Here is a 27,923-nt window from a genome sequence, read left to right on the forward strand (position 1 = left end):
TCAAATTGATCAAAGACAATCTGAAAGACGTTCTGAACGAAGAAAAGAAGTTAGACCGATTCCTCCAAGGTTTGACCGAATGCGTACTGAAGTTGGGAAGACTAAGGAAGAAGCAATTACTGAAGAACCAATGCAAATTGGTACCGTTCGAGGACCGCTGAGTAAAGAAGAAAGAGAGAAGAGGCGAGTTGGAAAACTGTGTATGTATTGTGGTGGTTCGGGTCATTTTTTGAGAGAGTGTCCTAGACGGCCTAAGACTGCGTCGTGGGTAAAAGACAAGCTCCACCAGTAGAAGGAGTTGCTCTGGTGGAAGCGGATTCTAAGACAACTCCCAATCAGCAAAGTTTGGCTAATACATTGCAATTTTCTGCTCCTCATCTTATTCTCTCATGTCAGATATCATTTGGAAAATCGGAACAGGCCACTGTGGCAATCATGATTGACTCTGGAGCCACAGGAAATTTCTGTGATCTTGCATTTGCCCGGAGTTTGAGCATCCAGTTTGTGAAGAAACCCAAACCAGAACCTGTGCGTGCAGTAGATGGAACTCCTCTATCCTCAGGTCCAATATCTTTTGATACAGAAGTGATCACCATTCTGGGTCCAGGAGAACATTGTAGCTACATCAGTTTCAATTTAATTGATGCCCCGCAATTTCAATTGATTTTGGGGTTACCCTGGCTAACTGAACACAACCCTAAGATTGACTGGGCTAAGAGAACTGTAGAATTGAGTTCAGATTACTGTCTTCAGCATTGTTTTCATCCAATCCCTAAGGAGAGTGAACCAACAATCTCTTATTGTTTAGCTAATCAGCCGCAGATGATTTGCACGGTGGAACTTCCTGAAATCCCGAAGGAATACCAAGATTTAAAGTCAGTCTTTGATGAAAAAGAAGCTCTTAAACTCCCTCCTCATCGGGATTATGATTGTAAGATAGAGTTAGAGCCTGGAGCGTCTTTGCCATGTAGCCGAATCTATGCTCTTTCAGAATCTGAGAATTTGCACTTAAAGGAGTATCTTGATCAGAATTTGGCTAATGGCTTTATTAGACCTTCACAGTCTCCAGTCTCCTCTCCTCTTTTTTTTATTCCAAAGAAGGACAAGAGCTTAAGGACTTGCATTGACTATAGGGCATTAAACCTGGTTACAAAGAAAAATCGCTACCCGTTACCACTCATTTCGGAGCTTCTGGATCAGGTGAAAGATGCCCATATTTACACCAAATTGGATCTAAGGGGGGCCTACCACTTGGTGCGGATGGCGGAAGGAGATGAGTGGAAAACGGCATTTCGAACTCGATTTGGTTTATTTGAATACCAAGTTATGCCTTTTGGACTGTGCAATGCACCCGCTGCTTTTCAGCATTTTGTGAATGATATCCTCCGGGAATTTCTGGACAGGTTTGCTGTAGTCTATATTGACGATATCCTAATTTTTTCTAAGGATATGAATGAACATGTTCTCCATGTACGAGCCATTCTGAAATGTTTATTGGAGAATCAACTTTTTGTCAAACTGGAAAAATGTGTTTTTCATTCTTCCCGAGTTGAATTCTTGGGATTTATTCTTTCTCCTCAAGGAGTTTACATGGATGATTCAAAATTAAAAGCAATACAGGATTGTCCCACTCCAAAATCAGTAAAAGAAATCCAAAGTTTCTTGGGGTTTGCCAATTTTTATCGACGTTTCATCCAAAACTTCTCTGAAAAAGTGAGTCCAATCACACGATTGCTCAGAAAGAATGAAAAGTTTGAGTGGAAATCTGATACGGAGGAAGCCTTTCAGTTCTTAAAGAAATCCTTTGTTTCGGCACCTATTCTGCAGCATCCAGATTCAACAGAACCATTTTTTGTGGAAGCAGATGCTTCAAATTGGGCCATTGGAGGAGTTTTATCTCAGCGACACCGGAGGACGGGACAGCTCCATCCGGTAGCTTACCATTCCCGGAAATTATCTCCGGCTGAGATTAATTATTCCATTGCTGACAGAGAATTATTAGCTGTGAAAGAAGCATTTCAAGAATGGCGGCATTACTTACTGGGAGCAAGACATGTGGTCACAGTATTTACTGATCATCGAAATTTGCAGTTCCTGAAATCAGCTCGCACCTTGACCCCTCGACAGCTTAGGTGGTCTCTTTTCTTCGCCGATTTTGATTTTGTTTTAACTTACAAACCTGGGGCTGAAAATGGAAAAGCAGATGCACTTTCTCGTTTGAGTTCTGAAGATGACTCAGCTGCGAAGTCAGGGAATAAATCGGAAGAGTTTATCATTCCTCAAGAAAGAATTGTGGCAGTTTCGGTGATCCATGATTTGGAGGAACAGATCAAAGAAGAATTTCAGAAAAAAGAATATGAGAATTGGGCGTCGGAGGGGCCTGACCGGTCAGTAATGAATGGAAAACCATCAGTTCAAGGCAAGACATTCGTTCCCGGCGTAGAATTACAAGAAAAGGCTATTGGAATGTTTCATGATCAACCATTGGCTGGACACAGAGGAGTAGCTAAGACTTTGGAACTCTTGAAGCGAAATTTTGATTGGTCGGGCATGGAAGCTCAGGTGAGACAGTATGTTGCCACTTGTGAACAATGTTTAAAAGGGAAAAGTCTTAGACAATCTCCACAGGGTCTTCTCATGCCTTTGCCTGTTCCCCCTTATCCTTGGCACACCGTGTCGATGGATTTCATTGTTGAGTTGCCAACTAGTCAGGGAAATTCAGTCATTTGGGTTGTGGTTGACCAATTTTCCAAGATGAGTCACTTTGTTCCTTTGAAGGGTCTTCCTAATGCCACCCAGTTAGCTACTCTGTTTGTCCAACATGTGGTAAAATTGCATGGAATTCCTAGAGTGGTCATTTCAGATCGAGGGTCACAGTTCGTGTCTCGTTTCTGGAGATCCTTCCTGAAAGGGTTGGGAATAGACTCTCGTCTGTCCACTAGTTACCACCCAGAAACGGATGGACAGACGGAGAGGGTTAATCAAGACCTTGAACAGTATCTTCAAATTTATTTGATGGAACAAGCAGGGGAGTGGCCGTCTTTACTTAGTACAGCAGAGTTTGCTTACAATAACTCAGTCCACTCTGCTACTGGTTTCTCCCCTTTCTTTTTAAATTATGGCAGACATCCTAACATGTTGGTGAGTCAAGTGGAGGTTGAGGTTCCAGCTGCTGGTGATTTAGTTCAGAAATTGCAACAGGCCTACCAGTTGGCTTCAGCAAAGTTGATTAAATAAAAAACTGAGTACAAGAAGCAGGCTGATAAAAGTCGTAAGGAGGGACCAGTTTTTGCACCTGGGGATCAAGTTTGGGTCTCCACTCGCCATATGCGATTAAAAGGTAATCGAAAATTTCAGCCAAAGTTTGTGGGACCTTATCCAGTGGTGCGAATGATAAATCCAGTGAGTGTTAGAGTAGACCTGCCTAAAACCTTCAAAATTCATCCGACTTTTCATGTTTCATTAATCCGCAGGAATCCACCCAATTTGCGCAAGGTTCTTCCTCCAGCTCCAATCCAAGTACAATCAGCAGAAGAATTTGAAGTCAAAAGAATTCTTGACTCAAAGATTAAAAGAGGTCAGGTATTTTATTTGGTAGATTGAAAAGGCTATGGTCCGGAAGAAAGGTCCTGGGAACCCAGTTCTAACATTCATGCTCCCAGATTGGTGAGAGAGTTCCATAAAGTTCATCCACAGAAGCCTAGGGAGGGGGTTTTGGTGGGGGGTACTGTCAGGAATGGTCATGACATTGTCTCTAACACAAGTAAAACCCCTCCCCAGCTGTTCCTAGACAATACTAAGTTTTATGGTAGCGCTGCAAACTGGACGCTGTTGGTGGCAAAATTCAGACGCAAGATGGTGGCAGCCGCCTCTGATGCCACGGATTAATTGAGCTGTCAGCTTTCTAGTCGTTCCGTCTGATGCGGAACGTAGATACTTGATGCGCGTGCAACTGTTCTGCTGCGCACTTCAACCGTCGTTCCCTGAGAGACGGTAGCCTACCGTGCTCTCTTATCTTCAGTGCCGCTTATCGCGGTATTAATTGCCTTGGGTTATTTTAATAACTTTTCCAGTCACTGTCACTTAGTTCCCTTTAATACCCTGTGTCCGCCCTGCAATTTCGTTGGAGCAGTTTGGACTTCGTCAGCTGTGTTCAACCTTCGCTGTGTCTTCCCCTTTCGAAACGCAACCCGTTTAGTCAGCGTTTCCAGTTCAGTTTATTTCCTTTCACCAGCAACCTTGACTCCGGTAAGAATTTTCCTTGAAGTACCGGTTGCGCTCCAGAGGTGTCTTCCCTTTGAGATTCCTGAATTGTTCTATGCTGTCTATTTACCTATTCTGTGAGGACTACCTGACCTTTTAGACCTCGAATAAATCCCATGAAAGATATTCTATTCTAGTACAATTCAAACCTCAAGAGTGGCGCAAGAAACTTTCAGATTTGCATTTGAGCGCCACCTTCTGGAAATAAATCGTATTATCTACATTTCCCAAATTCTCTGAGAAATTTTGGCAGCAGTGTTGGTTCCTTCAACGTTCTGGTTCCAGTATGTAGATAGAAATATATATATATATTTTTGCCTACCAACTTAATCTTCAGCAACACAGTCAATCCAGTTTGTGAACTTTGCCTAGAGACTATTGTGCAATCCTTGAGAACTCAGCTACAGAGTCAGTAATTGAAGCCTTCATTTCATCGCATAAGACTTTGATCAAGCACTAGGAAAATCAGCTCCTAAGCCTATCCAGCCTTTTGAGTCAGTACAGAGAGAGGCTAAAGCACACACAAGTCAGGTAATAGGAGGGTTAGTGTAAAAGTGTATTTAGTCTAAATTCAGATGCTGTGAGAATGTAGTAACGGTCTGTTAACTCTTACAGGTGAGCTATCATTTCCTGAAGAAGAAGAAGTGAAGTCACAAGTGTGTCTGTCTCTCTTGTTTGTCATCCACTTCCCCTTTCCCCCTCATCTCTGGGGTCAGAGAAATCTGGTCCAGTGGTGTAGGGGAGTTGGGAAATTAGCATCACACCTTCAGCCAGGCGTTCCTACGGAAATCTGGAATTCCAGGTACTGACCCCTTGACACCTAGCTGGTATTTTTCTTTTGATCTTTTTTGTATTTATCTCATATGAACTGTTTTTTCTTATCCATTTTTGATTTTTGATTCTTGTTCTCATGTGTTTCATTTATTCTTTTTGTATCAATTTTATGCATTCGTGTATTTAAATTGTTTATATGACTTTTTCAAAACTTTCAATAAAGCTTATTTTGAACTTAAAAGAATATGTTCTCAAAGTATGGCCCAAGGATAGAATACTGCTTTCTCCCCTTAAACCGTTTGGCCAAATTCAAGAAGAGTTAACACTCTCAGATGGAGTATTTTTAAGAATTGGTCTTTGTATTCCACCTGCTCTAATTAGAAACACATTGGTGGAAGCAGCTCACTCTGGACACTTAGGTGGTACATGTAAGATGCTGAAAAACATTTCTGAGGGCCTTCATTAGAAACCCAAGTATCAAATTGGATCCCAAAATCTACCAGTTGTTTGTTATCTGACTAACATTGGGCAACTCTCAATACTCCTTTGAATACTGTTCCAATACCAGATGATGTCTGGTCTAAAGTTGCATTGGATTTTGCAGGACCTTTTGAAATTCTTCCTACACAACAAAAGTACTTGATTGTTCTTGTAGATTATTGTTCCAAATGGGTCTATTTTGATTTTGTTTCCTCAGCATCAACAAAGTATATTATTGAGTTTTTAAAGTTGAAAAGTGTTGTAACAAAATATCAGATTAAGCATCTGCAGGTGGCACTGTATTCTCCAACTTCGAATGGTTTGGTGGAGGGGGCAAATATATTTTTGAAGGAAGGGTTCCAAACAGCGCTGGCTAATAATTTCGAAGTAGAATGTTTTCTTAGGCAAAAGACTTGGGCCTATTGTACAACGCCACAGAGTACCACTGGTTTGTCTCCGTTTAGAATGTTAAGAAAAAGATCACCCAAAACAGTAATTTGCCCTGAATGGATTAGGGATAGTACTGGTAAAGAGAAGAAATGTTGGTGTAACCTGAGCAAAACTGCTAAAGAAACTTCCATTAAAGCACAAACCATTTAAAAGAAATACTATGACTCCAGGCATGGAGTCAGAAGTACAGATGTCCTAATCGGAGACCTAGTGTTGATTAAATCACCACAAAAGGTTAAAAAAGGTGAAACAAGATTTTCTGCTCCTCTTAAAGTGTTAAGAGTGTCCAAAGCTTCACTCAATATTGAAGGGAGAGGGTGGTGGAGTAAGAGATCCGTAGTCACACTTAATAACTAACAGGACACTTAATAACGAACAGGATACAAAGGGAAGACTCTTCTTGGTTATCTTTGAATGATCTGGGTGGTTCTAATGCAACCTCCACTGACGCAACTCTTACTCATGAAGGTCTTCATCCAATCCCAAGCCAGTAAGTATGGAAGATAACTTAAATATGAATGTAACACCTGTGATCAGTGATACGTCTCCTAAAAAAACTGTTATAATGGGTTATACAAAAGTGACACACAATGCTCCATTACCAGCAAGATTCAAAGGTTTTTACATCCAATCGCTCCTTTCAATGTATGCAATATATTTATTCGGTTTTACGCATTGTTGATATTTATCTACTTGCTTGTTTAAAAAGAAAGAAAAGAAAGCATATATATATATGCATTTGCATGGCTTGTGCAGGAGATCGGATAGAATATATATATATATATTGTTGTAAGGGAGGAAAGGATGTAATATTGGTGCTTTAGTCCTTCATTACTTTCTGTGTCATCTCTCGTGAAACACGGTATGTATACATGTTATTGTTTGATATGGCCCTGCCGTTCGAGTTCCTCCTCCACGGTAATTATCGTTGAACTCTGACAGTTCAACGTGCAAGCCAGCAGAGAATGTTCTCTTGAATGTGGGCTCCTTGTACATATGGAGAAATAAAGAAGAAATCTATAAACCAATACCTACACATTTTTTAGTTTCATTATACTCAACATAAGAAAGACCTGGAGTCGCTTTCTTTAAAAAAAACTAACATAGTGCGTATGGAGAAATGTGTGTCGAACACGAAGACATCTTTTGCCTAACGTTAAATGAGTAGTGCCAGGTATTGTATTTATAACATGTTTCAACCTCCTTAGTAAATTAGTAATCTACGGCAGAAAATGGAGTAACAATTTCTTAAAGATGAGCAGTTTGTAACCTAAGGTCATGTCCACTATTATACCAGAAAATATGTGGAATTTCTAATACATATTGTCTTGTCAATAAATGTAAGTATGACCATGTAACAGTGACATACTAAAACGTTTTAATATGTGAGGCTGTATATGATGTGCCCCTAGAGTATCACAACTGAACATGTGTTTTGCACCTCATTGGCACTCCTAAATATGTAGGAAATTTGTAGTGCTGCTTGGGAATATGTGAAGCCATATATGGAGTGCTGTCACACATGAAACTTGATTCTGTTTTATTTTCTCATGTCAGTATGTATGACCTATGTAGAGTGTCACCAATCAGTATGCAAGATGTTCCACAGTGTCACATTTGATTAAGCGATTTTGTGCCAGATAGTGACTTTGGAATCAGTGATGCAGCCATAGGGCCACCCACTAGAAAGTCACCTTCAAATCTGTGAGATGGTGGTCCCGGAGTTTAACCTTGTAGCAATGTGATGCATTGTGGCAAATAAGAACAAAGCCAAGCTCCTGCATAGGACTCATTATTTTGGATGGACAGGAAATGACGAGCTGATTTAGAGAAAATTGTGGAGCCTCCACCTTCAAATTTCAGATTCTAAGCTGCCCCATTTAGAGCCCTTTAGCTGAGATAAATCTTGCCACTGAAAACACACCTGTCTCCACCGTCAGGTCCGCAAGGTGCAGTAGCAACTACACCAAAAATAATGGAGGAGCAGTCACCCAATCTCTGGTTAAATTGATGTAGGGCCATCATGATGTTGGAGGTGGACTTTCACCAAAAGGAAAGTATAATGGCTTTCAAATAAACATCCCACGGTATGTTAGGGAGAATAGATATGTTGGTACTGACAATGTACTTTACATGGGGTGTGCATTTCTATGATCCACAACTGGTGTAGAAAGCACCCATCACCGTCACTGGCTAAAATCCTGCCTAAGCTTCCTTTGCTCCCCTACCACCTTTCAAAGCGGCTCTATCCGTGGCAGGGGCTCTTTGATGGGGAAATCCTTGCTGCAGTGCAATAGTACTCTTAGCAAAGCCAATCACCAATGTGATGGAGGACTTGCCTCTGCTCTATGGAGTTTACACATGTTCCCAGTAGAACGACGCCTAGATAGCTGGAGATGCAAAGAGCTCCAGGTGTACTCCTGCAAATGTACTGTGACATATTCTCCGGGCTACCATTTTCACAGTCAATCATTAAAAAAGAATAGACTAAAGCCATAGCCTTCAAACTTGGGGGCTTAGGTTATCAAGGGGGTGGGGGCACCAGGCACTGGCAAACACAAGGAGAGCTGAGAACGGAGCTGTGTTATTAGGGACAAAAGCGAAAGTGGATTAAAACACTGTGTAATAGGCTGTCATTACATTTTTTGGGGGTGTAAATAACCCACAAAGTCTTCCCGACCCCTGCTTCTGATAAAGAATCATTCTGTCCTTCGCATGTTGACAATCATATATTTGATGGCATTTTCAAAGGGTTTAACTGAACATAACTACGATGTCTGCATTGTTAAAAGACAATGTTATAGTATAAGTCTGTCCAATTTTGAAAAAACAAGTTTGTAATTCTGAGGTAGAGGGCCAATAAAGTTTTTGTACATGGGGAGGTCTTAAAATATTTGCCTTAAACACTGAGGAAATGTGCACCATGTACAAATACACTTTTGTTGGGGAGAACGCCCATCCCCTACATGTCTTCCAGGTTGTTCCCTTTATCATCCTAGCAGGAGGGTTACTGCATCCCTTTCCTGGAGTAAGAGTGTTAACATTTTGTTAGGTACTGTGATCAGAACCTAGAACAGGTGCCCCCTTGACAACGGTGTCCAAGGTGGAAACTGGAACGTGTAAAAGTCTGAAAACGACAGTGGCTGGCTGAGGCCCGTCCTGTCGGTCACACGCAACTTATTCTCGTAAATAAATACCTTTATTTACTTGAAAGTCCCCTAGCTGTTAGAACCTTTTACATGCAGTCATGGCAGAGAAATAAAAAGTAGTGAACCCATTTACGCCTGCTAGGATTCTTTTTGTGAATTAAGGTATTTTTGTCTGCAAATGTACGTTTACGACTGAAAATGCCTTTGCCAATTTCCCCCACTGTATGACCTATTGCTGGTTCATTATTAATCGTGTGCTCAAAGAATGCACCTACGAGTCTCCTGTAATATTCTATAAACCACTCATTCCATTTACATCCAGGATGTGCCTATTGCTTTTTACATAGACAAGTTCTGTACCAACCCATATGTATCTTTCTTGTTATGTTAGTATCTCTCTGTATCTTTGCTGTTCATTTTGCTTTAGGTTCTGTGATCTATTTATCATGTCTTTAGCTGGCCACATTTGCTGACCTTGTGAATCTGCTTTCAATCAGGCTTGTTTTTGTTTTGCTGAAGTATTTGGTTTTTTTGCTTTTTTCTGTGTCATGTGCGCAGTCTGGCTGTAATTATCATATCCCGAATAAACTATTGATTATCAGCTCTTGGTTTGGGTTCCATGTGTTCTTTTGACTCTCAGTTCTCAATTCTTATAGTGAAGAAATAACTGTTTACAGATCAATGCATTTACATGCATGTTTTTGTTCATTCTATTCTGTTCCTTTTTGATGCATGCTCGATAAATTGCTGTAGAGTGCTAGGTTTGTCACTCATACTTTCTGGAGGCATTCATAGACATGTCACTGAGAGTGAGTCCATACACGTTTTATAGGACAGAAGCACTAGACATGGTTTTAGGGACACTTATGCGAGAGGGAGCCTCACGTTGCCACTACATTAGACCAAATCAATTGCTCCATGTTATTGCTAAGGCACCAACCACGCAGGATTGGCAAATGCAGGATTTCCCTGAATGAAAGCCCATGAATGGCCAAATGAAAGATAACAGGAGAACCCCACCTACTTTACATAAAGGCATTTCTGTAAGGTCTCTGCCTTCTTCCTCTGAATCAGAATCTCAATTCTTCTATCAGTCATGAAAGGGGAGGACATGTAGCAAAAATCAGGGCAGAAAAGGTTGATGAGTTCCACATATGCTATAGGCTTCTTTATTTATTCAGCTTTCACCACACAGATGGGAGGTATGGGAATCTCTTTGATAGAGCATGCTGCCATCCCTACATCTCCATGCAGGAACTATACCAGGGGAACCCTACTTCCACTCAGCGCCACCACAGACAACTGCTAATCACATATGAATCACCAACCAGGAGATTATAGGGTTTGTTTTAGGTGGTGACACGAGGTGGAATGAAACAATTCCATCAGGTCAGAGACATTGAATAAAATAATGAGTACGAATTCAGGGAGGGAGAGAGAAGGAGAGTTTATATAAACAGGAGAAATCCTTAAGAAGTAGTAGTGATGAAAACATATTTACTCAGTGCATTTAGGAATGTGGGCTTCATCAGAATAAATGCCTTTCGAGAGAGACAACTATTCAATGCTGTTTAACCATTATAAGCAGTGGAGAACTTCTTGGAAATGATGCATCTCAGTCAGGGATATCTTTCACTGCTCAGTATACCACAGGAAGGGATCCAACAGATTTTGTCAAATGTTTTGTTGCTTGAATTTTAGACTAATTCAATACAAGTTGACGGAGTTGAACTAAGCTGTTTGTAGACCTTTAAAGACTAGAAAGCTGACACACTGATTTGTATATTTTCAAATACTTTTGTTTACCAGTGCTCAAGGATGCACAACACGACTTCACCACTTAGGTCTTGTCTCCATCATTGTAGAGTAAATATAGCAAGCACAAAATCTCAGTGCTATAGCAAGAATGTTAGGGGCATATTATCAAGACAGGCGATAAAATTATCGCTGTTTTAGCGGCAGAAAACAGTTTTCTGCCGCTAAAAAGGCGATAATTTTATCACCTGTCTTGATAATATGCCCCTTTGTTTTTAAGAACTGAGCTAGCTGAACCTTCTGGACCAGTCACCACAGAAAACACAGCTAGGAAAGGGTCTCCTCAGCATCACTCAAAATTAGATCAATGATGCACAAAGCTAATAACAATCATTAATATTAAATAGAGACCACTTGGAATTCTAACACTTTGTTTCTATCACATCCTCCCTCAAAAGGACAGCAACTGTGATCATGCTTACCTGTACTGAAATATGTTCTTTGAAGAGCAAGTAAGTTCAGGGATCCAGTACTACTGTTGGATTATCCAATCGTTTTTCCCAACAGATGTGATTTCTTTGATTGAGCGCATGGTAATAAAAAAGCTGTTTTTATTCACAGCACACATGCACTGCATACAAACTGACCTGATGTTGAATGTATTTGAATATGTTATGCATGTTACATTTGTACTTGTTTAGAAATGAATGTGATGCTGGCTAGTTTATGGCAACTGTCTTTAAAGAAGAACCTCTAACATTGTTAAATTCAGGCTCTAGGAGGTTTCAAAGAGGAATTAATATACTTCTGTGTCAAAGAAAGGTGAAGTCTTTAATCCCTGACTTTGCCAAGAACCTTCATATCCAGAGGAAAATCAATGTCTATGCTGTCCAGACCTTGGTAAAAAAAAGCTGCTGGCAGTCTTGTAGTGCACACCAAAACCCCCCACTTTTACTTTTCTCTTTATATGATAATGTGGGATCCATGGACACATATGTTCAAGCATTTGACTCAGTTCAAAAAGACCTAATGACTGCTTTGAAAGACTGAGTAGCTTCAAATTTGGGGGGTTAGGATGTGTATTTTAGGCAAGACTAATCCTTGTGGTCGTGTTCAAACTAACACGCATAGGGATTGATTTACTTTCATGGAGTACCATCAGTTGAAAACCTTGATTCAAAAGGGTTTTAGAATGAGCCTGTCTTCATTTAGAGGAATATTCTAAACCATCCTATTCTTAGTTCACCGTGGGCACAAGAGTCTAGTGTTTACCAAGAGAACCAGACACAATAAAGTAGGGAGAGTCACCTTGAAAAATAGGTAAATATGTTATGATTAATTTATCATACACAAAATATTACTGTTTGGAGTAAAGCCTAGTGGACTATAAAAAGTAATTGCAGCTTATGGACAAACCTAGCAACCATTTTATCAGCTACAGCTAGCCAGAGCTTAATTTGTAAAAGAATGAGTTCCGGTGCCCAAGCTCTGCTCAGAAACGCATGTCTGGCACTATTAAATGTCAAACGCACCAAATCCCAAGTCTGCTGCTACCTCTTCAATAGCTTCTGCCTCTTTAATTCACAGCAGACACCCCTGCCCATTTGTCTTGCTCTTGCCTGTCCCCGCTTGCTCCATTTCAATGCAATGATATTTCTGTCTTTCCCTTCCTCCTTCTTTATCCTTTGTGTGTTTTTCTCTCTCCTACTGGCAGAAAATGTCCGATCAGGAAAAATGAGTGCCGCAGCTCAAATAAAACATTTCAGTCAGAGGCGCCAAAACAACTCAGTGTTGGGAATAATTGTGCAAACCATGTATCTGGATTGTCTATGGCTCCCAGCAGCTCAGTTGCAATGCACTCTCTCCCTCTCCTCAATGAACAACGACAGGGAATAGGCTCCCACAACAGGGCTTAGAGACTGAGGGGCAGATTTACAATTACTGGCGCATCCCTGCATATTGGCAGGGATGCGCCAGTAATTGCGCGCCGCAGCTCCGCCTCCCTTGATGCGCCGCATACAATGCGGCGCACCGAGGGGCAAAAACGGCCCAGATGCGTCACGCATCTGTGCCAAAAGCGGCGCATTGCTGGAGTTGCGTTCGCAAGCGCCACGCAGCTCCAGCAATGATCAGGGGGGCCCTATGTGCACAATGCTGCGTCAATCCTTACGCCTGCTTCAAGCAGGCGCAGGGTTTTGACGCAGTATGGGCCCAAAAGTGACTGAGTGAAATCTTGTAGATTTCACTCAGCCACTTTTGGGAGGCGATCCTGCACCGGAACGCCTCCCCCTGCGATGGTACGCCTCTTCTGGCACAGGGCTTTACAACGTGACACATCTGGGAGATGCGTCACGTTGTAAAAACCCCGCACCAAGGCGCATCTTTTGCGCCGCCGCTGCGTTACAAAAGTGACGCAACGGTGGCTTAAAAGTGGCGCAAGGGGCTTGTAAATCTGCCCCCATATGCCTAAAGGCAAATCACTTCACGCATCTTGGGAAAATTTAGTGACTGACTTAGCATGCTTTTTAAAATATTTATATTTTCAGCCACCCATCCCACCAATCACAATGACAGCAAGCAAAAAGAATGACAGTTTAAAAATCCCATCCCAGTAATTTCACATATCAGCTTAGAGAAACCAAATAATGTTAAGTAATGGGTGGTGGGTAAATTAGTTGAACATTGATGGACAAATACCTATCCCGGTACAATTATTATATTTGCACAAGTCTTTGACGATAGCATGTTTTTGGAGTCAGGTACAACATGGAGAGCACCACGTCTTCAAGTGAGAGAATATGCTGAACAATCAGCAGAACCTGGAAGAGACACATTAATTGAAGCACTCCAGCCACCTTATAACTACAGCAGCCTGGAGGCCTCTAATGATGAAGACCAATGGGCAGCAGACCCAGTTCTTCACTTAATCACCATCATTTTGCCCAGTTCTTGATTTGTTATGGAATAAGTGCTGGAGCCCAACGTTTTTCTCAGATCCTGTGCCGGTGCTATCAAAGGTCAGGGTGCTGAATACCAGGTCTGAGTAATCTTCATTGCATCTCATGCCTCTTTTATCCACTAAAAGAAACTCCCCTACTTTATCTCACTCTTGCAGGTTCTTTTTCATCACTGCTTTCTCCCTTTGTCACTGTTTTCCCATCTTTCCTTTCCTCCTCCTTCTTTTACTTTTTTGTGTTTCTCTCTTTTGCTCTGGTTCAAAAATCTGTTGTGGAAAAAATAAGTTCTGGCCCCAAAAAGTAAGTGCTGATGGGTCCCACTTGCAACCACCAGCTCATACTAAACACTGATAGTACAATTCATGTACCTCCAGGCATTTTCTCATACTTTTCTTTCATATAAATAAAAGTCATAAGCTGCTAATAAATTCAATGGAGAACTTTTTTGTAAGAAAGAAATGTACAAGTACCTAGACAATATGCTAGTTTTTTAACTGCCTTTCCATGAAACATTCTGAAAATAATTGATATCCCTGCTTCATGCTTGAATGACACATTGTTTTAAGAGCTTTCTCTTGGAAGCAGCTGTTTGGTATAATATGCTTCTCTGAGCCCAGAAAAGCAATTTCAATAATAATGGAATGATCACAGTTTACTTTTCATCTATGATGGGAACCCATATTCCAAATCTCCTCTTACCTTTCATCACATTTGATCAAAATCACACTGTCAGTACCGATTCCCAAAGCTGAAGCACCTTTCTTTACAGAGAAGTGACTCTGAAATGGAAGGGTTGGGTTTTATTTATTTTCTTTCACAAAAGCAATTTACATTCAACTTTATGGAATTCGCATTTCTTCACATTGTTTACAGAACAGCATTATATGTAATAATGGAACAAAATTGACTTATTTCACCCATGCAGACCTACTTGTCTACATTTTTCTATTAGACTAATATAATGGAAACAATAATACATCATTTGCTTGATTGTATTATTAATGACTACATAATAGCGTATGGATTCCTCCAAGACAACATGCATTTGAGACCATTGGAAGTAGAAAGTTAAGGTCTTACAAATCCTTAGCTGTTTTATCTCCCATTAGGAGCTTATACGAGCACAATATCATGTCACATGACCAATGATTTAATTAGAAATGTGAAATCATGAAAGTAGGTAAAGGAGTGCCGTTTATGAATGGTGTAAGAAAGAGAAATGTAGGTTGAGCATATTGTCAGAACCCTTTCAGAGGGCCAGATGCATGCAGGGGCTGCTGGGCCCAACCGTGGTGGCTGAGGCCTTTTACTCCTGATGTGTTGGGGCAAAACCTAGTATGGATCCAGAGAAACTTGGCCAAGCACCCCTTCAGCACTTGACTCTCAGTGGTAGATGTGGAAGAGTAGTGAAAGGCTCCCTTGGGGGACGGGGGAGAAGAGTGTGGATACAGGTAAGTAAACACGACTCATAACTCAAAGTTTGAACAATAAATTAATGTCCAGTCCAAATCTTACTTTTAAAAGAAAAAGTCTTTTATTTCTAACTCTACACTTGCAATGGAATAATGATACTCATGTGCAATAACACACTCCCCTTGAGGTCGGGGTTCTAGTAGTTGTCAGGCAAATCCCTGTCCCACCCTCTACCTTGTAACATGCTTGGGGGTTATTTCTCATTCACTGGTGGCCACATCCAGGAATGCGTACTAGTAGGCAGCACTCAACAGTTACCTTTGAACTCCTTAGTTATAAGTCAAAAGTGTCTATGATGCCACAGCACTGAGCCCCCCGGGCACCACAGGCTCAGTTCCAGTCGTACCCGCTCAGGTGAAATGGTGGAAGTGGTCAGCTGTGCTGTAAGTGCCCTATCTGTGGGTGCTCCTGAGTCCAGATCCCATTCATCGAAGACGATGGGGCAGCACCCTGCAGGCACAGGCTCTCTCCTCCGAACTGTGTTGCCAGCTCATCCACCAATCGAAGCTGCAGGCACTCGTCAATATGGAGAGGTGGGGGGGCCTCTCAGGCTCCAAACTGGAGCTCTCATAAGGGTGTGGCCTCTTCGACTGCGTCATTGCGATCCTCGGGAATCAGTAAGGTGCAGTTGGCCAATTGGTCCCACTGATCATGGCAGTAATCCTCTCGTCCAGGCCATGGCCCAAACACTTGAGCACTGTGGTGCCGGCAGCACCTCCTGATATACGGGGTTGCTACTTTCCTCACAATCTGACGCAGACTATTCCAGTATGATGTTCGCCCTCACTTCAGCAGCTCCTCCTGGCACATGGGTATGCCGATCTTGACAGACACGAGTCCCATACTCCTGGCCCAAAAAAGTTAAACTGTGGCCCCCAATGGTATACAGAGTTACCACGGTGTGGTCATCAGGCCTGGTGCTTCCCGCATGGTGCATCTCCTGACAAACATGGGTCTTCAGACTGTTTCTGCATAGGGCACTGCCCTGATCGGTGGGCAGCCATTCTTCTCAGACGTTCCTTTTTGTAGGGAAACAGCCATTACAATGCGGCTGTAACCACGCAGTAACTTTACCACACATACATAACAACGCATGCACTGTTACTAATGCATAGCCATTAACCACACATTTTTTTTACAACGTAGCGTATGCAAGGTGGTAATGGCTATGCGAGTAACTGACATGCTATCGGTGTCGTTGTGGTAAAGGTACTGGCGTGGTGGTGTCTTCGGATGAAATGGAGAGCCTTCCTCTTCCTCTTGCTGTTCTGTGCCATGGCTTGCATAAGAAGAGGAACCTCATCTACTGAGGTAAAGGGCATTGGGCATTGATTTAGGGCTTTACACTGGGGGTACTTTTTAACTAAAAAGTACCTGGTGGTGGTTTTAGGGCTCAGGGCAGGGGTCTGGTATTATCAAAAAAGGCTTCGGGTAGTGGGTCATGTTGGGGTCTCATGCTAGGGATTAGGGCATGGGTCAAGTAATTACTAAAAAGGGGTTGGGGAGCTGGGATTTAGTCTTAGGGCAGGGATAAGGTATTTGTTTTAAAGGGCTGAGGGCCAGGGGGCATGCTGGGGTATGCTTTTACGGCTCAGAGAAGGGCTAGGGTATTTTAACAAGGGCTGGGGGTGGGGGAGGGCAACGGGTGCCAGTTTATGAGCAGGGCAGAGAAAACAACTATCACGAATAGGGCGTGGTAAAGGTTATGCGTGGTACAGGTATTCGCGTTGTATCGCATGGGTGGTAAAGGCATGCGTTGCAACAGAATGCATTGTACCTTCATACAACCCTCTTGTTAGGGCTCCCCACTGGACCTCGCTCCCTCCAATGCTCTCCTCTTCATCATAGGGAAAACCTGGTCTTGGCAGGCAGGCAGGCCCAGTTGCTCCAGGCTCAATGTGATCTTGCTTTTCCTTGGGTGATTTCCCCTCACCAAGCCGGGAGACTAGCAGGTCTTGCCCACCAGTCCTGGTCTTAGGCAGAAGTCTTGCAGAGCTCCCCTTCCTGACTCAGCCCATCTGTCTCCTGGCAGATGACAACGTTTGGGGTCTCGACTCACTCCTTCTTATAATCTAGATCCAGACAACTAAATGTGATTTAGGGTCTTAGCCTTTAAAGTTGTATGCCTTTTTTTTAAGTGTCCACTTCCCTTTTTCTTCTTTTCACTTGAAAGGATGTTTGTCACAGCAGGCATTACTCCGAAGCTGATTGACCTGGAACACAATTCATTGGAGTGACAAGGGTTCACACCTGAATACCAGCCACAGTGGTATGTGCATCAAAAGGTTAACCCCAGGCTCCCAGCCCTACTCTTTATGATTCCTTCATAAAAACCATCTCCTTCCCTGAGATGTATCCAGGCCCCTCCCTTGCATTCTATCACTGAATCAAAGAGCAACATTTTAAAGTGTAAAGGGGGAAACCCTTCCTCCAGTGTGTCGCACACGCTCACGGGAATGCAGCGATACACAAAACTGTTTGATGGGATTCTTCTGCTCCTCATGTCTTCACCAGCAGGCCCGGGCTTCCCAAAATGGAACCCAGGGTCCTCCATATAATATACTAATGCGGGCACACTTACTCAGTCTACATTTACTGCACTCTTACTGTCCAAAATTGTTCTGTCCATGCATTGTGCCAATACAAGCACACATACATTAAATACACTCATTCGGACTGCATGCACTGTTCAGCACTGAACCAGGGTGTGTTATAACACATACACTGTCAGCACTCACACACTCACCACGTTTGCATTGCACAACACTTCATCATTTATGCATTGTGATTTAAGCAGGCATACAGACACACAACACATGCTTTCATTGCGCATACAATGCACAACACTACATGTTTCATATCATATATTCCTTGCAGGCATAGATACACTGAGCACATGCACTAATCTATCATGTACTACACAGTAAATCTCCATTCCTGTACTGTACCATTCCCAGGAATGCATACATCCACCACAAAGTCACTACTCTTACGCTGTGCAGCATTCCACATTCTCCCTGATGTAGGCCAAGGGTGAGTTAAGAACACAGCAACAGAACTTTTTAAAAGGTCAGAGAGCTTGTAGGCCTCACTCCTGCGGCACATGATGCTGAAAAGGACCTGTTGACTACTACTGATCACTACACGGTATGCAACCACCACCGTGCTTGTGCTGCTTATCTCCTGAGGAAGTCGTTCGCCTTCCATCACTATGAGGGTATTGCTTTGGGTGCCCCTACTGGTCCACTAAAACCTCAATCTGTGAGACAGGCATATGTCATGTGCACACTCATAATCTATGTACGCCTTGGCAAAAAATCTGCATTAGGCATCCAGACAACAGCACTGTTGGACACTCCAGGCGCATTAAAAGAAGGATGAAAAGTTGATCGCCGAGGGGTACTACCAGACAAGCAATATGCGAGGGGACAAGAAGACAGTGAAATAGACAAGTATAATGGAGTTAGTAAACAGAGGATGGAGCATAATAAAAGATAAGAAGGCATGTGATGATTATAACAATGGTGAATAGAAATCAAGAGCAAATAGCAGGGAGGAATAATATTGATAAAATGAGTGAGGAGTGAGAGGGTATTTTAAGAAGGGGGCAGGTGAAGGGGGTAGTGGAATCGGACATAGGACATCCACGAGTAAATAAGTAAATAAATAAATAAATAAAACTATTTACCTTGCGCTCGCTGCATCGCCAACTCGACGATGCAGCGAGCTCAATGTAAATAGTTTTATTTATTTACTTACCCTACTCGTGAACGTCGTATGTCCAACTCCACTACCCCCCATCCTGCCCCTCCCCCACCCCGCCGCTTCGCAGCACTCCCACAGCGATCCGCCACTGTCTCACTGTAAGACATCATCAGAAATGTGTGGTACAGTTTCTTTGACCACTACTAGAGGTCTATCTAAACTCAGCCGAAAGGGTGCAGTGCTGCAGTTTTCTTACAACAGATCCACCAGAATACAGCAGAAAGGGTGCATTATAACTGTTAGTTGAAAAATGTCTCGCTGAGGCCTACAGCAGGGAGGAAGTGCTGCAGGTCATTTCTTAAGGTTCTTCTGAATTCATTAGAAAGGGTGAAGTACCTATGGTCCTTCCTAGATGTCCTTCTGAAGTTAGGTGAATGATGTCACACCCTAATTAATCACAAGAAGCCCTGTGCACTCAGACGCCTTCCTCCATCAGACATTAAAATAACAATGAGCTTTCTTTTTGCCTCCCATATTGTAACATTTTAGAGGCTATCGGCATCAAGAATCCAATCTTGCAAGAAAAAGAATAAACCAATTGTGAAAGGGAAGCAGGTTGTTTTCTATATTCTCTGCATTGTGGCTGTCTAAAATAATTCAATAAAAAACTCAGATAACGCTCCAGTGGGGAGGGGGAGCGTGGCCGACTTGTCAACTGTCATGGCTGCATGGCCGGAAGCTCCGAACCGGGGTGCCCACAATCAGAGGGTAGTGGACTACATCCTCACTTCCACCACCCGCCAAGGAGGACATTCTACACCTGCACAGCTGTAGGCTGCAACGACACCCCCAGCCACCTCCGACCACTGGGATTTGCTGAGGGGAGGCATGGCCCCATTCGAAGGCTCCCAGCCTTGCTGGACCCCTCCCTGCCACTGTTACAAATCTGTAATACACAAAGTGTGGCCTCACCCTCAAGACACTAATAAATGTGTTACTGCTGGCCCTAAGAAGTGGGACTGCCCAATTTCATACAGTACCCGTACTCTTGTGTAGTACAACAATATGCGTAGGTCGCGGTGTCTTACTTTACAAAAAATAGAAATGGAACATGTCAACTACCATCCAAAAATCCCACTCAACATATAATAAAGAAAATATGTGGGAAAAGAGAGAGAGTACCTCACGGGAGAACCACCGAACGGGTCGCTGGCTAACAATTTGCCAGTTCACCCAGTTATCATCATCGGTAACTCTGGGTATAATTGAATTGGTTGAGTGAGAACCATTTTAGTTTGAAGAACGGGCAGCCTAGAATAAAAACCACGGATGGCCAGCAAGTTCTTCAATTTAAATTTTGTGGATGAAAAGCACATTTCTTTTTTCACTGGGGTTTGATGGTGTAGGTGTCTACACTACAGTAAGTGTTGTTTTTCTCGGCTTACTATTTCATGAGTAACCATAGGTCTGTGGTATTCATGGAAGAAAAAGCACTGTTACTTGTCGTTCAGTCTTTTCTTTCCTTTCCACTTTATGAGAGAGAGTTGCCGATGATGATAACTGGGTGAACTGGCAAATTGATAGCCAGCGACCCGTTCAGTGGTTCTACCGTGAGGTACTCTCTCTCTTTTCCCACATATTTTCTTTATTATATGTTGAGTGGGATTTTTGGATGGTAGTTGACATGTTCCATTTCTATTTTTTGTAAAGTAAGACACCGCGACCTAAGCATATTGTTGTACTACACAAGAGTACGGGTACTGTATGAAATTGGGCAGTCCCACTTCTTAGGGCCAGCAGTAACACATTTATTAGTGTCTAGAGGGTGAGGCCACACTTTGTGTATTACAGTTTGAGTGGGGGGCGGCCTTTTCTACCCTTTTCTTCCCCCTTGGCTCCTAGTATTTTGATACTGTTACAAATCTGAACAATATCATGATCATTATGAGGTGGGGTGGTGTTGTGAATGGATAGCAAGCCTTCCCAGGCCTCACTAGAGTGTCCGCCTCCCCCTTAGAAAAGGTGAAACAATAGCTTGATCATTAGGGTGACTGGTTTACAGAGCCGTGGGTAGGGGGCTGTACATAGAAGCTGATTGGCATCAAACCACAGAAAATATAGCAGTTAAGTTATCTCCCTTGCCCCTCTTCCCTATGAGACTTTGCGCTTCTGACTAGTAGAGTAGTATAAAACACTTATCAAGGGCCATACCACATTGGCTGTTTTTAAATATTCCAGCGACTACTGCTTACCGTGCATAATGAATGCTTTGTACTACATCTACAAGAATGCGCTGTAACAGGTTACAGGCTATTTTGTGAAAAAAGCCAGACTAAATGTTTAGCATGATAATGAAGCTCTCTGCCCTTGGCCCATATGTTGCATCTCATTATCTTTTGCAGAAAGTGTTGAATCTATCAAACAATGACTTTGTAAGACATAAGGCAACACAAGTCTGCTACAAGTTCCCCGATACCTACATTTCAAGCTCCGAAAGTGAATATGCAAAATAAACATGTAGTCGGAGTTGACATATTTTCATCATGCTGGATCAAACCGGTTGTCTTGGACTATGTCTTGCACTAATTGGAAAGCCCCTCGAAGTGGGGTAAAAGTCAATGGTCAGCCATGTTAAAAAAACATGTTTTGACCACTGATTCAGAGAGGTCATCGCCCCAGGTTACTACAAAAGGTTCTGCCAGAGTGCCATACTGCTGCTGCAGCATCCATTCCTCTGCTGAGAGATATACAGAGCCAATACAGAGAGGAGAGGAGCTGAGCCAAGATGACGTGTGTTTTCCTTTAAAGAGCACGCTCTCCAGGCTAAAGTCTGATAACCTCAGCCTCTCTGCTGTGAAAATGGTATGCAGTGTGTTGAATACCAAGAAATTTAGAGGCACCATGCTCTCATAGTGTAGCACATAGAAGTAGTCTTTAGGGTGTTAGGCTGCTAGGGACATTCTAGTCATGGTGGAAAATGTCATATTATACTCGTTGTAAGTGACATGCCTTAGTGCTGTTTTAATTATATTCTGTTTGGTTGTTAGTTATGTACTAAGCAACAGGACGAGACTTTGCAGTACTTAGGGCCAGATGTAGGTAAATACTATTTACCGATTCTTAAATACCGAATTTTACCGATTCGGTATTTAAGAATAGGTAAATAGTATGTAGGTAATTTTTCTGTAAATTTTACCGAATCTGTAATTCCCATTCATTCTTATGGCCTCTTACCGAATCGGTAAATACCGATTCGGTAAATGGGGAACACATACAAGAGTAGCAGGGTGTCACATTGACACCCTGTTGCACCCCTGAATAGTGTATGGGTGCACATGTGGCACACATACATGCCTTAACCCCTTCGATGCTGATGACGAGCTCAGCTCGTCATCAGCCACGGGGGGCATGTGCGATGACGAGCTGAGCTCGTCATCTTACGCGGCTTTTAGAAAAAAGCCACGATGGGGAAAAATAACTGCCGCAGCGATGCGGTTAAGGGTATGTATGTCTGCCACATCGCAGTTTTGTAAAAGCAAAAAATTGCTTTTTCAAAGGTTTTCTTTATGTACCACCAACTTGTAGTTGGTGGTAAATAACGAATCCTTAACTGAGGAATGCACTCACTTGAGTGCCCTCTACATTACGGATTTTGTAATTTACCGAATCGGTTTGTTAAGAAATCGGTAATTTACCGATTCCTTAAGTTACCGTTTCGGTAAAATACCGAATCCTACAAAAATGCCACCTACATTCCAAATGCCAAATACCGGTCGGTAACGTCCGAAATTGCCGTAGTGGGCGACCTACATCTGGCCCTTAGTGCTTTACTTGTATGTCCTACTCTAAAGGATGAAATTGGGTTTGAATTACCACTGCATCCCTGACCCTTTTACTGGAATGTCAGGAACCCAAGAAGCATGGATATCACTCAGACAAGTATGTTAAGAGGGCTTGTGTGGGGTACAGCCTGGACTTTCATGCTCAAGCTTTGGCGCTCTGAACTAAGTTCAGACACCCGTGGACGGGAAAGCTAAACCTTGCAGAACTAGCCCTAGTTTACTCAATAACTTGCTGTCTATTGTGCGACCCATTCCCCTTAGAAAAGTATCACAACCATTTGTGCATTTCGAATTTTCAATGCCGTTTGCCGTTTAATAAAGTAAACGTATATGATTTGACATTTATTTGATTCAAAAAATGCCTTTGCCTGCTATATGCGTTTTTCCCTTTCGTGTCCTCTTTGCATCTATTACAATTCCCGAACAATTTGGCCACATTCTTTAATCACCAAATGATCTTGGTTAGCACCTTTGTTACCTTTATTTTTTGCCAAAAAGATTTTCTTGTGGGGTCCTATCTCGTTACCTTACCATAAATACCTATAGGAAGGCAGAGTTATAGCTTCAACATGTTTTTGCAAAGAAGCCTCCATGTTTGACTGGGATAGACCAGCAACAGTTCACGATATAAAGGAAAGTACACCGTGCCCGGTGCGCAGCAAGGGAGCCATGGGCAGGTTCGGACTGGCCAATATGGCAATCAGGAGTGTGAGATGGGCTAGTCTGGCAGGTTAGTGTGTGGGCCAGGTATTCTACTTTGTGGGCCTCTTTCATGGTCAAGTTGCATTTGTAACTGTTAATTTCCCTGATTTACTATAAACCTTGCCTGCAGCCAGGAGAAATGCATGCAGTCTCCCATACCTTGCAAAACAGTTCTACAGAGTGTCTTTCTTTGCAAGTTTTAAACCAACCCAATTTGCATACATGGGCCACTTTTTAAAGATTTTTATTCACTAATGGGGCAACTTTTATTTCGGTGCCCAAGAATATTTTCTGCCCCAGTCCTACCAAAGTCATGGTCCATAAGGCAAGCAAGGAAAATGGGATCCGAATGTCCTGGTTTGGCTATATTTTGGGACCAGGTAGGAAGCCTCTGTCTCACCTAAACCCTGGTGCTACAGCACCTACTGTACTATTTATAGCTGCACCCATGACTCTACCCCCATTATCACGGCTCATTTAAAAGGAGGCCAACAGCTGACAATGTATTGCTATTCACTATTTGAATTTAATTAATGACCTGCATTGCTGGCCGCGTTCCTTGGGGCTTATTTATTAGCCCCTGTGTCACTTTTGCACCACTTGTGCGTCACTTTTTGTGACGCACCAGCAGTGTAAAAAATGCGCCTTGTTGAGCCATATTTACAAAGTGACGCATCTAGGTAGATGCGTCACTTTGTAAACCCATGCGCTACATTATACCTGCACCAGGTATAATGTATGCAGGGGGGTGTTCCCACGCCCACGCAAGAAAGGGTTGTAGAAGTGATGCAGTGAAATCTACCAGATTTCACTGCGCCACTTCTAGGACGCAAATGCATCAAAATCTTGCGCCTGCCTCACAGCAGGCGTAAGACTGACGCAAGCCCTTTCACATGAGGCTTGCCCCATGTGAAAAGACACATTGCTTGAGTTGCGTCACTTTCGTGACACACTCCAGCAATGCGCCACTTTTGCGCCATACAGGTACGTCAGAAATACTGACGTATCTGTAACTCTTTGGGACAGGATGCGTCATAAAGTAAATATGACGCATCAATCATGTCGCAAGGAGGGTGCACTGAGAAGTGACGCATCGCTGCTTTCACACAGCGATGCGTCACTTCTCATAAATGAGGCTCCTTGAGCCTCATTTATGAGAAATGACGCATCGCTGGGTGAAAGCGTGCGCACTCCTTGTGACATTCCTGATGCGTCATATTTAATGTATGACGCATCATGTCCCAAAGAGTTACAGATACGTCAGTATTTCTGACGTATCTGTAAGCGCAAAAGTGACGCATTGCTGGAGTGTGTCACAAAAGTGACGCAACTCCAGCAATGCGTCCTTTCACATGGGGCAAGCCCCATGTGAAAGGCCCTGCGTCAGTCTTACGCCTGCTGTGAGGCAGGCACAGGATTTTGACGCAACGGTGTCCTAAAAGTGACGCAGTGAAATCTCATAGATTTCACTGCGCCACTTCTACAGCCCTTCCTTGCGTCAATACGCCCCCCTTGCATACATTATACCTGGCGCAGGTATAATGTGGTGCAGGGGATTACAAAGTGACGCATCTACCTAGATGCGTCACTTTGTAAATATGACGCAACAAGGCGCATTTTTTACGCCATTGGTGCATCACAAAGAGTGATGCACCGGCGGCGTAAAAGTGACGCAAGGGCTCATAAATGAGGCCCCTTGTTCTAAACGAGTTTACTGGCGCCCTTGCGTTTATATTTCTCAATTAATAGCGATATCTAAATTCAACATTAAATTATCGAGCCTAAAAGCGTTTGTATCCATCGAGTTTAAACAACGACCTGCATGCTTGGCATTTTTCACAGTGCTAAATAAATTATTTAATTTCATAGAAAGCCTGAAACATTAGCATACTATTTGCAGGAAGTGAATTTACTTAATTCATGGGAGAAATGCTGTTTTGAGAAATAGCTACAGTATTTCCCTATATGGGAATTTCCTTTTTTATGTCATCAAGTTCTTATAGAAACGCGTGCCAAATAGCAGATCGATTTATCTACAACAAATATTTTAATTGTGAAAAACAGCAAAAACTTTTCGTGCATAAATCCTTGAAAAAAAACATTTCTTTCATTCACGTTCAGATAACGCACAATTAAACAAGATTCACTTTCACAGTTTGAACTGCATACATTTATAGTCAATAAAACATTCACGAGGATAAAAGGAAACAGCAAAAAAGACGTACATGCTCTGATGTGAGGGCAATCAGTCGCGGAAGAGATGCCATCCCTTTCTCTTTCACTTCTGGGAACATCTTGAAACGTGCAATCAACATAGCATATAGGTTAGAAATGGCGCCACCTGGAGTCCACAGTAACACATTGTTACTTTTCAAGTCAAAAGCATTTCAGCATTTACAAACAGTAGTAACGCATGACATTACGTTTCAGTCTTTCTAGGACTTATCTCCATAAGAAGTCTTTAAACAGTTATTCTTTCCAGAAACTGTCTTTAGTTATATTTCTTTCCATTTTTCAGAATTTAGGATTTACTCTCATAGTGCATAGTTTTTGACAAAATACAAAAGTCTATACATAGCCAATTTAGATGAACGCAATATATATTCATATGTTGGCCTTTTTGTAACAGTTTAAAACATGCGCACTGGTGATTTAAGTCCAAAGTGTCATTTATTAGAGGTTTGATTTCATTATGAGCATAACAATTTATCATTTTATGAAAAGAACAAAACCATATTCCAAACTTTTCAAAATTTAACATAACATTCGTCATTATAGTTCCCTCAGTTCATTTTTAAAAAGAACATGTATATAACAATTCACATTTGTCGTGACGTAATACATATATATTACAAATATTTAGCATCAGAGAAATCTATTGACATATAATACAGCTTTAAATTAAAATACCTGAGGTGGAAGTCCAATTTGTATATTTTTCATCTCATAATAACCCTGCCTCACGTATTTGCTGAATACGAAGTAGCCCAGATGTACACAGAAGTCACACAACGCAGTGCAGAAAGCAAAGTAATGGGAGAGCAGAACAGCAACAAATGTAATAAGGTATGGCACTTTTTTGTTCTCTACAAGCACTGGCGCTCTTTAGTAAGGGGTCCCTTCCGGTACCAAAATTATGCTTTATGGTTTTCGCACTTTCTATGAATACTGTATAATGCAGCACATATACAAAGTGGGAAAAAGGAGTAGAAATGAAAACATTTCTCCTTGTTACACTTCCCTCAGGGAGGTTCAGAGTTTTTACCCACATCCCTGTCTACAGTTTTTGGTAGTTAGGGATTTGTGTCAAAGCCCTTGGGTGGTTGCATGGGAACACATATGCAGCACCCATGGTGCTGCATATTTGTGCAGAAACCGAATATCGAGTACCAAATACGTTTAATATCGTTTGATTTTTATTATTATGTATTTTAGTATATATTTTATATGTATGTGATGTATTTTTTTGTATAAGATTTGTTTGTATATTTAATATATGTGTTACATTTTTAGTAGTCATAAAATAAAAAAAAGTTGAAATTTACGCTTTTAGTTCCGTAGCAGGTTCTCGGGTTATAGGGGAATAGTGTGAGAAGTAATTTAATTATATTAACATTATTCATTTTCTTTTTATTCAAATTTTGCATTTTTAATTCCGTAGTGGGTTGTGGTTTTATAGGGGAATGGGGTGGGAAGTAATGTAATTATATGAAATGTAATTATTAATTTTTATTTATTCATATTTGTTTAATTGAGATATTATAGTGTTAAATGTGTAAAGTAATTTATTATTAATTAATTCATAATTGGCTGTTCAATAATTTTAATTATTTAAATGATATTTAATTATGATAATTGTGTCATTAATTTTAAGTGTGTGTTGTGGTGTTGATAGGTGTAAAGGGTGGGAAGAAATTTATTTTTAATTTATGAATTAATAATTGGCTGTTAATTAATTTTAATTAATGAATTGCTAATTCATTATGGCAATTGTGTAATTATTTTAGGTGTGTGTTGCGGTGTTTATAGCAGTAAAGGGTAGGGAAGTAATTTGGGTTTAATAAATTAATATATAGTTGTTAATTAATGTTAATTATTTGATATTTATTTTTGATAAATGTTTAATTTTTGTGTGTTGTTTTTACTTTTAAGGGAGTAAAGGGTGGGTATTATATACAATGTATTTGTTTAGTTATAAGTTGTTAATGGTTATTAATTTTAAAATAAATTTAAATACTGTTTTATTATTTTATAGTTTATTTTAGATGTGTGTTGTGGATATTATAGTGTTAGAGTGTGTCTAGTCAATTAATGTTTATTAGTATTTCATTATTAATATTTTTAATTGATTATTAATTATATTAAATATGTAA

General features: G+C 41.6%; 1 protein-coding gene across 1 annotated transcript in view; it reads right to left on the reverse strand.

The window, feature by feature from the left end:
* Nucleotides 1-27,923, reverse strand: part of GAD2 (glutamate decarboxylase 2) — a 583,816-nt gene that overhangs the window by 233,095 nt on the left and 322,798 nt on the right. The window contains exons 7-8 of the mRNA XM_086941658.1: nt 25,776-25,891; nt 14,528-14,607 (exon numbers count right to left, since the gene is read on the reverse strand). Of these exons, the coding sequence (XP_086797784.1) occupies nt 14,528-14,607; nt 25,776-25,891 (196 nt within the window). The remainder of the gene's footprint in view (nt 1-14,527; nt 14,608-25,775; nt 25,892-27,923) is intronic.

Source organism: Lissotriton vulgaris, chromosome 10, assembly GCF_964263255.1.
Source record: "Lissotriton vulgaris chromosome 10, aLisVul1.2, whole genome shotgun sequence".
In the NCBI taxonomy this organism is placed as follows: domain Eukaryota; kingdom Metazoa; phylum Chordata; class Amphibia; order Caudata; family Salamandridae; genus Lissotriton; species Lissotriton vulgaris.